Source organism: Acanthaster planci, linkage group LG01 (assembly GCF_054643075.1).
Source record: "Acanthaster planci isolate LZ-2023a linkage group LG01, COTS_SCS, whole genome shotgun sequence".
Lineage (NCBI taxonomy): Eukaryota > Metazoa > Echinodermata > Asteroidea > Valvatida > Acanthasteridae > Acanthaster > Acanthaster planci.
In genome coordinates, this window is record NC_141777.1 from 1,274,785 (window position 1) to 1,287,194 (window position 12,410).

Consider the following 12,410-nt stretch of genomic DNA (forward strand, 5'->3'; position numbering starts at 1 on the left):
TAACTGGCCGCCGTCTTGCTTCACCCTACAAGCTACCGACCCCACGCGTAAGCGTGCATGTTCGAGGAGAAAGTTTAAGAATTTTAGTCTTGAAATCGCAAAAAGCTTCACGCATCACGTGGGCAGTACGAGGGCCTATTTCAGGGCTTTTTGGGTGCAGCTTGATTTCATGAAAAGTTGTTAGACAGTCCTGTTTCGTCGTGAAGTTTAGTCGAAAAGATAAGTAACATAATTGGCCGATTTTCGCCTTATCTGGGTTGAAGCATCCCCGCGCAAATACGTGTAGGCATTAACCCTGTGGTGCGCGCGTGGAGAACAAAATCCTATCCAAATCAATGTCGACGTGGCACCAAGTGAAGTCGGCTGGCCGCCCGGTCTGTGGTCTCCACAATGAAACAGACCAATCAGTTGCACTGGCCTCCTGTCCCGTTAGCTTAGAGTGACTGATTGTACGCACCTCCATATTTTGAAGTCCAGGCGATGGTACATTTTTTGTTCGTCACAGAAGCAATCGATTGGAATCATCGTAATTTTTTTAAAGTTATTGGTGAACCTTTTAACGAATTAATTGCTAACCACTTTTGAAATTCTCCACGCCATTGTAGGATTTCCCGTTTTTCAGTAGCCTCTATTTGGAGACATGTCAGTAAGCTGGATGTATCGTTGTGGAGTTTTGCCGTCTGTTTTGTCTATTTTTGCTGAGGGCATTTCAGTGATCATAGGGCATAAACTTTTCCAAATTTCGCATTTATGAGCAAAGACTGACGTCACATTGGGCAACAATTTGGTGTTAATGTCAATTTCGCCGTCCTTCAACCATCAGAGTCTAAGTGAGTTCTTGACAATCTTTATTGTGACATAATGTCCCACTTATACCTACTTTTTCAGTGACGGAATGAAAGTGAGTCAAGAGTCGATCGCATGAATTGAAACAGACCACATTTACCTCTCAATGAAAAAGGAAACCCATTAATTTTTAGAAGTTCACTTATTTTTATTTCGATCAGTTGATTTTGATCAAATTGTCCTCAGACAAACTGAGAGTGCTCCAGAAACTGTCACAACGGTTTTGTAAATGGCAAACAACATTTACAAAAACAACAATGTGAGGGGACAAGTTTTGAAAAGATTAAACATCAAATGGTATTTATTACAATCATCGACGATGGCAAATCGGATTAATCTAAAATTACCCCTGCCTTTATTTTCATATTGTTATTTTTACAAAACGATTTGATCCTGCCGATCTAGCTACATAACTTACAACGACAGACAAACCACCGGACATTGAGCAGCTTAGCAATGAGAAAGCCTATTTCTACGAAACAATTCTCGAAGAAGGGGGTTGTTTGCAGCAAAATGATGAATGACACATGAATCAGTTTAATATGCAACTGTCGCGGTTGGCAATCTCACACTCTTTCTTGAGGTGATTTGTACTCATTTGTAGGACGCCGGTCAAATATTCCTCTCTCATACATGTAATTGCTTTCAGTTTTCACGGAGCTTTTTCATAGTGGCGTTCAGTATGTACTATTTCTTCGTCAGGTGAAAGTGTTGAGCCCTCAACTGTCTGTAATAGACCCTAATGCAGCGTAGATTTAGAAAACGTTACATTCAAAATTCATTTTAGATAAAGTAAAATGTCAGTGTCAAATTTGGAAACATTGAAGTTATTTGGGGAATCAGTAGATACACTTCATTGGATTATGAAAAAAAATAAACTTTGAAACTTTTGTTTAGCTTGTTCAGGATCGGTATATTTATTAAGTATTCTTATAAATACTTGAATTTAGGAAGGCATAAACCTGAGGACATTAAATCTTTAAGATCAACCAACAAATACATTCTTTTTGAATTGCTGTTTCGTCTTCGGCTTTGCCTAATTTCCAACGCAACTTTGACATTTCCAGCAGTAGAAAGGGCATTGGGCTGTTTATAGACCAAAGATTTTTATTTAGGCCATCAAGTGGTTTGGCCTCGGAGACAAACCCTTTTTGACGGAGGGAAACCGAGATTCGGAAAACTGCAATATTACTAGAATATGTTGCATACATTCTTACATTTATTCCAGGAATTAGGAGCCCAAAGGTATGGCATTTTTGTGTCCCTGTTACATCTGACCTTTGTTATTTAACATGAAAATATAACCGGACTTGATTTCAAACTACTACTCTTTGTATTACGATTTGCATTAATTCATTTTTCGTGGAAATTAGAAAATGTGTTCTGAACTTTCATAATCATACGTCAGATGTGACAGGGACACGAAATAATGGACCCTTAATTCCTGGAATTACCCACAATTACCCCCAAGGGCGGATTATGAGGAGGGCAATGAGGGCCATACCCCCTCCTCCCAATAAAAAGGGAGATCCAATTTTTCTTTTGTTTAATAATGAGAGAAAAGCGATTTCTTTGGTCAATTTCATTTCCTTCATCTCCAAAAGCGTATAAAACACCCTAAAATGTAGCCTCATCCTCAAAAAGGCCACAAAGGCTACACAAAAACATTCCAAATGTTTGCCCCAAAACACTAAGCATAGACAACAACGCCCCCTTTAAGTGACGAATCGTGCGTTCAACTCAATTGTGGTGTTTGCGTTGCGTTTTGGGTGTTGTTGAAAGACAATGAGGGCTACAACGAGGACTGCAACAAGGCCGGCTGCAACAGGGCCGGCTGCAACAGGGCCGGCTGCAACAGGGCCGGCTGCAACAGGGCCGGCTGCAACAGGGCCGGCTGCAACAGGGCCGGCTGCAACAAGGCCGGCTGCAACAAGACTGGCTTCAACAAGACTGGGTAGGGACAAAGTACAGCGGAAGGAGACCCTGTACCCTTGGTACTTACAGTAGGAAGGAAATCAGACAGGGAAATGCTCACATGTTTTTAACTTTTTTAACTGAACGAAGGTGCGTATACAATTTTTCTGCGTTGAAAAACGACACCCTTAATACCACATTATGGTGACCTACACGCCCCCACCGAACGTGTGTGAATACCCCATGTGTGTCAAATTGCTAGCGCTTTGGATTGTCCCTGAACAAAAAAAAAAAAAAGAAAAGACAGCTGTATAACAGACGAATCCCTGGATGTTCTCTAGAGGTCTCCAAGGCATACTACGATTGATCTATGGAGCACAGTGCGCAGGTACAAGACGCAGCTGATCTGTAGGTCACTTGCCTTATTTCGTTGTTTTGACATTGGAGGTTCACTATCACCTGGACATACGAAATTCAAAAAAGCAAACAGTAAATTTAATCAACTTATGGCATATATCAATCCATACACAAGTATGCACCCTAAAATATAATACTGACGAGGTATTGTTTTGGCGATATTTACGCCATCAAAATACACATGTACCACACCGTTTTTTTTTCTCGTACCATTCCCGATTACCGGAGCTTTAAATTTTCCCCAAAGAAACGCCATAATTTGTGGGCTTCCAGCAAAAGTTCGTTCAAAGCTTTAAGCTAATGCTTGCCATCAGGCAGTAGCTAGGATTTTACAAGTGTGGGGCCCAAACGGGGTACCAGCATCTCATGGGAGCACCAGCTTTCAGTGGTGCGGTTTTTGGGGGCAAGATTTTGTTAGCCTTGTTCAATACCCGTTTTTTAGTGGGGGGCACCTAGGGGGCACTGGGAATTTGTGAGGGGCACGCCCCTCCCCCCGTGGCTACGCCACTGTCATCAGGAGAATAGAAACAGCTTTGGGAGCAATATCTTGTTCAATGGCAGAGCACTGTTGTGAACTCAGAAAGGGCTTGGTCAGACACAATAGAAGCTACGGTGAAACAGACTCAAGCGTTTAAGATTAAATTTTTCAACTTCCTTATCTTTCAACAACATAATGTCAATCCGTCATTCTTGAAGAAATGTCCAAATGAATACAGTACGGAAGACGGAACTTCATAATGTTGAGGAAGGTTTAAGTTTAGGAAATTCACGAGGCAAGTTTGACCACCACGACAACGTAAAAGTGAAGCTTATAGACCATCCATTTCACACCTTCCAAAGGCGTGTATACCCGTGAACTCCCTCCCCTAGTTTCAATAATGATGGTAACTAAGATAAAAGATACGTTTCCCTCTATGGTATAGTGGTTATTCCACGAAGGCACAGACTATTCGGTGTCGCAAGCATGACGTCTTAACGCAAGCCATCGTTATTTCTCCAATAATCTAGTTTGGTGTATGGTTACGCTGTTAGGGACAAACTATCGCGCGCATGCCGCTGTTCCCAACTAGCCTTAAACGCGTTTCAGTTTGGGCATGCACCATTGGGTACCAAACTGGCTCATTTTAATATTATTTTGCATTCATCTCAGGGTTGGATGAACTTGCACGTACGCTTTTTGCTTATAAGTAGTATGCCCGTCTTGTAACTCGTGCTAACTCGTTACATGGTGTGTGCCCCTGAAGACACGCACTGACTAGTCCTTGACACAGCTTCGTATAAAAAGTTTATGTGCATAGACCTGACGTAGGCCTACGGCTGCGCAATATTCTTAACTTCGTTAAAATTTGGTTTAATGCGTGCATACGCATGCATCACAGCACTCCAGCGTTGATGTGGTGGCATATGAAGCTGCCGGCAATGCAAATTGCATGAGAACAGGCACGCATTGCGTTACATAATACAGTGGGCGCGATGTTGCGTGGACCACATCTTCGATTTGCAAAGTAGTAAAAAGGAAAATGCCTACTTTGTGCCTGTGACCAGTTATTGCCATGCAAAACTTCCGGCCCAGGAGCTCCAAGTTATCATGTGCCCGTAGTTGGTGTCTACAACTAGTTTTACTACACCGACCTAAAATCATACGTACATCGTGAGTGTCTTGAATTGAGCAACAGTTGCCAACTGATTTGAAGATTCGACTGCCGGACATTAAGCTGTAGGGTGCCAGAATGGAGTAGGACAAGCAGTACCCTCGACAAGCATTCATATGAAACCTGACCGTGTGGCAGCCGGGGATTGTTGCAACCTTGACAAAACCTGTTTGATATAAGAGAAAGTGACAGAAATGACGACATGACAAGCGATTGGGATCATCAATGACTGGGCTTGACGGGGCTTTGTTGAGACGATTGTTGATCTTGTGGTAGCAGATTTTCTCTGCTTCTTCTCGCTTTGAAATACACAGAACGCACCAGCCTATCTGTTTAGTAAATCGGTTACGTTATCAGGGCATCTTGGAGGGAAGGGTGGCTATCATACACGGACAAATTTCCTACCGGCGCTCTGTAAAATATCATCTGTAAAAAATTGTCTGGTATCGCAGTGCCATGAACATACCGGGTGAAATTTGGTAGATTATTTAAGAGCACAGTTTGGAATCTTCATTCCATTTTTTGTTTACCTTGCAGTTGTGCTTAACCGTCTTTTGTCATTTACTACATTAAAAAATAGCAACAGTAATAAAAGTACAATTGTGGAATAAAACAAAAAAGAAAACAGAAAGGGCAGAGTTTCCTTACTGCCTTAGTGACTGCCTTACCGAACCTTATAGAGTTCCGAAGTGTGACATCACTGTGAACCAGAAAATGCAGTGCAAACGAATGGAGTACGCGCGCGTGTTGGTTCACGCGCTGGTTCTCGCGCTAATGCCTTTGACACACGAACTGTGCGCGTGACGTATTCACTTCGGTACTCTTTACGTTGTGTGCCTCCTGCGGACAAGCTGTGCGCGTATTGCACAGAATACGCTCGACTGATCCCAGTTAGTTTTTGTTCGTAAGAAGGACGTCGTCATCCTCGACTCCAGGGGCAGCGTGGGCGTTCCTGCACTAGCCTCTGGTCGTGTTGAATACGAAAATGACGCTGACTGGCTATTCAGGATGACCCCATAAACGCAAACTCAATCGCACAGGTATTTTCAAAGCTGCACGCTGAAGTCCACGTATTTTCCTGCAAGCCACGCACGCGTTAGTCTGCGTCACGTGTAAACACCGACTAAATTCCTAATTTAAATATCTCAGATAGGATATGTTCCATTAGCTTACACGTGTAAGTCAAACTTACACAAGAGCGTTCGTTTAGCCATCAGGTGATCTTCTTGCCTGCCCTGGTGTCAGCCACCACTACCCCAGCTGGCGAGCGGGTCTCTGGAGGCTTTCCCGAGTGTAATGACGTCACGGATGGACTGTTCGAGCGCTAGCATAGACATGATGGAACGTGGTGGGGACTTGACCTTTTTCCCAGAATGCCTTGGCAAATACACTGCAGCGTTCGATTAGCCTCATTTCGAGGCTTCGCTTGCGTGTAGCACTGGTGTATTTAGAGAAGCTAATCGAACGCACCCATAGTAGGATATTTTAATTATTTGTCGTTTTCCTATACTCAATTTCGTCTATGTCTTGTGGCTTCGTCCCCGAGACCAATCCCCCATTGTGGGCCTGAAGCGTTTAAATTAAATTGTAATTACTGGAATTTGTGGTTCCTTTGCAGCTTATTTGATGTTTTGTGGCACTATTAGACTAATTATTGCGCTTACAGCTTCAAGGTCAGGTCGTAAAAAAAAAACCAGTTGAAGCCTGAGACGGAGCCGAAGTTGAGTATTGGAAAACAGCCATACAATACCAGGGGTTAGATTGTGCAAGGTAAGGTGGGAACCAACATGAAATACACCATGCTGTATATGGTTTACGACACCTCATAAACATTTAACTGGTAAGATGATGGAAATCTAGTAACGTTCCTCGTAACGCCATTGTTGTGTCTGAGCTGCAGAGTTCTGTGTGTCATGTGGCAACGGAGTTGAAATAGTCTGGTGCCAACACTCTTGTTACAAGCACTACAACATTCCGCCTCGAGCAGAAGCACCCCTTTATCGGTTGAAAAAGTCATATTGGTCGGAAGTGTTTATTTTGTTGGTAGTGATGCAACTGGAGCGCGTGCATTTCATACCTTAGTGAACCAGTGCAGTTCAGTTCCGACCAAAGGAGCCTCCGTTGCTCAGATAATTGCGCCCTTTCTTGGTCCAGCTCGAGGCTAATAGACTGGTCCCGTAAAGATTGCATGCCACCATTGTCTACGGGGCGGGTTTGGGAGGGATTTTTGGATTCTCTACTAGAAATACCTACCGCATGGCAGCAAGCTGGATGCTCACCAAGATGACGCAACGTGGGTGCGTATCATTTCTACTTCCAGGACGTGCATGCGGAACTGAACACTGATGTGCCACAATTTTTCACGAATATTTATGAGGAGTAAGTAAAGACTAATCTGAGAAGAAGTGAGTGTGGAGCTTGGTGCCACACTCACGCGAACGTTCTAGAACTTGATCACTATCGCAACCCTATTGGTTGAAGATATATTCCACTTGCGGGTATCACGTGTGCAAGAGCGCATATCCATCGTAGTAATTGGCTAATTCAGCTTACTCGATTAGTCTATCTATCATTGGACAACGGATATGGTCAATCAAGTTTGAACCCAGAGGTAAACAACATGGTCTGCTGTCTTCCATCTAAAACACCGGACATTTTATGCGATTGGAGCCGCCCCGGTGGTCGGAGGTACTTGTTAGCTCTGTTTTTCATACGGTCCGTTGGCTGACAAAGGCCAGCATTTTGTTGACTCAAACTTTATGGTAATTAATGCACTTGACGGAAGTGGGACTTTCAGGCACGTACGCACGCACGTAACTCCATCAATTTGGGTCTTTTACTCAGTGCAGATTTCTTGGATATCAAGCTGTGTTTTACCGCAAAAAAGAAACGAACAAGAAAAGAAACAGAAGTACTCTATGGGATTCTTGATTGATATGTCTGGATATTAACGTTTCTCTGTAATGTTCTGTCACAGAATCGGCAACGCAACCCCCCATCGATCATGTTCCCGAGCTGGGCACAAGTGACTCTTGCATGTCACGTGCTTTGCAATCCCAGGATCAGTGGATTCGCCAAGGAGACGGGCGACCGCATAATATACAGGACAGACCGAGTGGACTTACAGGCAAAGCAGTCGGATTTGAGTGATGGGAATTTGGGATTATTAACCAACAGCAGGAAAGCAGGGTATGAAATGTCAACTCGAGAAAAGGTCATCTATGGAAATATATTGAGCAGCTGCCAAAAAAGGCTATCTGGCGGAGAGTGACAGCGTTCTTTTCTTTCCCTATAGTGGCCCACCACTTACAGTTATTTGAAAACAGATTGATGAAAAGATTTTTCCTTGATTTAAAAAAAAATGGCTGGAGGTGTCTGGGTTAGGATCTATTATCCACAGCTAACCTACCAAAATAACCACAGTATGTCATAAAACAAACGTGGTTTACAATTGCGTTTTGGAATTTCTCTGTGAATGGGATAGCTCAACACAGCTCAGCATCGACATAACATGCGCGGCTCAAGGCCGTGCCTTGAGCCTGTAGGAATATATAATCCTGGCCTAGTCTGGATGGCCCCGTGTGGGCTACTCTCACGACAGTGTGCATTCTACACATTTGCGCTCTCCGAAAATGAATAAAAGGTACAGAGCGGTGTCCGAAATAAAGCCTTTTGTTCTCTCTGTGGATTGATAAATATTGCATTTTTATGCCAGCATAGGATTTCAAACTAATAATCCTCGCTTACATATCTACTATGCTGAAATAAGTTTGAATTTTTAAAAGACTTTTATGTTTGATTTTGGAACAACGAACAAGTGGAATGCAAACACTCCTGCCGATTGAACAAAATTGATTTTGACAGAACAACTCTAATTGTTTCACAGGCATTCAGCCATGATAGAACATCCACAGCTAAGGCAGACTTCGACATTATGCTTATTGGTAGTATCATAGTACGATTTCCATCAATTAAACTACTATTTGTATTATAAAGAGCACGTGCCGTTGGAAACTAAATCGTATACCCAGCATCTGCATCTTTTTTTCTGGAAAGACCTCATTGTTGAGAGAGTTTTGTAATGTCCTGTGTGACAACTGATAAATATGAATGATTCATGCTTTAAACGAGTAAATAATGCATAGAGAGTACTGGATGAAAGAACAAGGGGGATACATATAGCCTATCAGGGGAAAATGAAATAAAATGCATTGGTGGCCTTGTCGGGGGTTTTAGGCCACACTTGTTTTCAGTCAGTTACACTCAGTCATTCTATCTAAATGCAAAACTAGGTAATCGTCGCTGTTTAGACTAAAAGGTGAGCTTACAGCTAACACGCTCTTGCTAGAATTCGAACGATGCATGTTTCTCTTTCATAAAAACAGAGCAAATAAACCAATTTGTTTGTTAAATTAATATAATTTCCTTTATTCAGTTTCTAGTACCAACATTTCCTTCGAGTACGGTCGAACCTCTTCAATGAGAGGTCCTTTAGAATTTGCAGATTCGCTGTGTTATTACAGGAACCGTGCATTAGGAACAGAAAAAATGAAGAACAAATGATTGGAACTTCCTTATTGTGCTTTAGCAATGAAACCAACTTTGATCTGTTACAAATTCTTTGTTGTCTTTCATTCATTCCTAATAATTATTACACAACCTGTCACTAAAATATCGAGTCTTTCCACATGTAGGCTTGTAAATACCAAGACATCCTTATTCAAAGGTGCAAGCCTAACGTAATGTACTAATGATCATTTTTTGACTAAGGATTACGAGCAAATCAGACAATTTTGAATAGAGCAGTGTGCAACTCAGTTCATCGACCTGACCTGCATGGGCCTTGGCATCATTGTCGTGATAGGGTGAGTTCAGTGGAAAGAATATCAAGCTACGTTCAAAAATGAGATAACCCACCCACAAGATGGCACCCGGGGCTCTCCCAGTACTCGAGGTGATCAGCGGTCGGGAGAGAGCACAAGTAGACAGACAGCAAGACCAGTGTCACCACAACCTTACACCACAGCATGGCGACTTTGACGACTTCGAAGTAGGGCCTCTGCAAGACAGGAGAGTCAGGAAGATAAATAAAATGCTGCCGTCGGCTTGCTGTGACCAGAGCTCGAAGAGATAGATCACTAATTTATCCTAAAAGGATGTCAACAGATTAAAGATGAATGGTCGCGGCGCGAGAAGCGGAGGTGGGTGTTTGAGTTTATGAAGGGCGGGCACAGGGCATGACTGTGATTATATTTAATTATTACACAAAAAAGTACAAGGAGGTTCCCTTGATGCTTCAGCCAGGTGACTTGAACGTGGGCCAGTGAGCCGTATCCCGGAAGTTTTGACGCGGGAAGACGATCTGTTGACATGGTTGGCGTGAAGGTGGCGTCATCCACCCCCGTCAAATAACCCAGTGCCGCACGTAAGCGTCGTGGATATTGGAGTGTCTATCAGCGGTACATGTAGTTACTGATTATGCTAGCTTATCTGACATACCACCCAGCCCTTGTAATTAAACGTCTTTGTCACCTGGAGGCCAGTTGGTCCAAGTTTTGTTTTGTTTTTAGAGGGGGGGTAGAGCAATTCAACACCGTGGCTGGACGACGCAACAAAACTGAGATTTGCAGTCACGACTATGGACCTGTATAAGGGGAACAGGCAACCTGTCATAAGTAAACTAATTTGTCGTTTAGATAATTGTCTTTTACTCCCCCCCTTTCCATTTAAGTGTCCACCCATCGTAAGGGAAACCTCACTGTAATGAACAGCCCGGGCGACGACCTATAGTTTTCCGGTGATCATTGTTTGTTCACAGTAAGTGCAGCCTATGTCATCGAGCTTGCCACTTGCTCAAAATTATTGGCTAGTGTCATTAATCTTACTGCTGATGGCAAAGTTACGAGAAGATCCAACGAGTGAACATTATGGACTTTCAACCTTTCAGTACGATAGCGAGCTACGCACCCCTCGTGAGATAAACCGGGGAAGGAAATTCTCGAGTCACAAAGACTTGGCATGGAAAATGAAGAATTTTGAAACACGACGAATACGTCCACATGTACACAAGGCATGTTGGGGGGGGGGCATGCATCGCAAATTTGCTGTGTTTTCATAAAAGCAATGCACATTAGACTCAGTGACGTATCCAGCTGTTGGCAAAATGTTTACTAACACTTATTAATCAAATATTAGCCCCCAAACCCTAAGAAAACAACCACGAAATAAAAGCAAGGATGTTTGGACTGAGAGAGTACGGCTTTTCTCTCCCCGTACATCATGCCGAATAAGCCTGAAATAAGCCGCATTCGCTTTTGAATTCCAACCGCCCCCCGGCACCAAACGCTGGATACACCACTGATTAAACTGCTTGGGAAACGTTAAAGGAGCAAACACACTTTTGAAGGTATCTCCATACTGAAATGACCCTAGTTTTAAACAAACAAATAAATTAAATCTATCCCATAAGATTCCGTTCAAGTGGCCAAAGACCAGCATGTTCTCATTTCTTATACTGTGGCCTGATAACAGCTTATTCAGTGTGTATATTTATATAAATAAAACGACCTGTTTTGGAAACCGCGAAAGATGGCTGTCCTACTACAAAAGGGCAAAGAAACAAAATCGACGAAAGAACTGAAATGTAAAGGCTGAATCCGGTGAAATTAGATAGTATGGGAGTTAATAAGTATAATTAATACATTCGAGACAGGTGACAGGTGCGCAGAAGCTCTGTGTTTGAGCAAGAAAACTTAAAGACGAGACCGTCCATCTAGTTCCCGTTCATTATACAAACTATTTTTGAAGACAGCATACCCAAAAGGAGTATTTCTTGGAGTTTTTCATTTCTTATTTGATCAAGAACTTCGCGTCAGAATTTATCAAAATTTTCCTTTTACGTTATTTCCTGCCCAATGATGACAGTCTAATAACGCAATGGTCTAGTAGAGAGCAACTCAAGAGCATTATCACTCATGCACCTAAGTGCTGTTTACTAGATGCTCCAGGCCTCTACGTCGAGTAGGGCAACTAAACCCAGCACCGGTAATTCGAGCTGTGCTGGATAGGGTTAGCATTTCCCCCCACCGCCTGGGCTTTTACAGCAACTCCAATTGAGCGTTTCAAAGTAAAGATTGCATGGGAAAGGGAACATTCCATTTTCATCCGTCAAAGTGCACCTATACGCGCCGAAGAGAAAACACTCCATAGCGGGACGCGGCAAACATCGACAACTCCAGGCAACTCTCTCCCTGCCAGTACAAGCTAGCCGCGCTCGTCTTGTTTGCATTGCACAAATTTGGAGGACGTTCTCCCTCCCTCTCTGTGGCCGCCGACTTTTTTTTTATACCCGTGTGTCAATATTTCCACAGCCTTGTTATACAGAGATTAGAAACGGAATTACCGCTGCTTTCCAACAGTACTTCCTTCCTATGAGGAAAAAATGAATTCGTGCGACGAATTAGCATAATATAAGACAGGAACACACTGCATCGTTGATCACTCACATCACTTCCGCTGTCGACAACGAGCTAATGAACTTTACACATCAACAAGATGATCTTTTTTTTCAGGGATCATCAC

The 12,410-nt window shown here is 42.9% G+C and overlaps 1 protein-coding gene across 2 annotated transcripts in view; it reads right to left on the reverse strand.

Moving 5' to 3' along the window:
• Positions 1 to 969: 969 nt before the first annotated feature.
• The window catches only part of LOC110977635 (thyrostimulin alpha-2 subunit-like), a 37,063-nt gene continuing 25,622 nt past the window's right edge, over positions 970 to 12,410 (reverse strand). For both annotated transcript variants that reach the window (XM_087137611.1, XM_087137606.1), the window contains exons 2-4: positions 9,747 to 9,888; positions 4,826 to 4,995; positions 970 to 3,219 (exon numbers count right to left, since the gene is read on the reverse strand). In XM_087137611.1, coding sequence (XP_086993737.1) covers positions 3,118 to 3,219; positions 4,826 to 4,995; positions 9,747 to 9,858 — 384 coding nt within the window. In that variant the 5' untranslated portion in view covers positions 9,859 to 9,888 and the 3' untranslated portion in view covers positions 970 to 3,117. The remainder of the gene's footprint in view (positions 3,220 to 4,825; positions 4,996 to 9,746; positions 9,889 to 12,410) is intronic.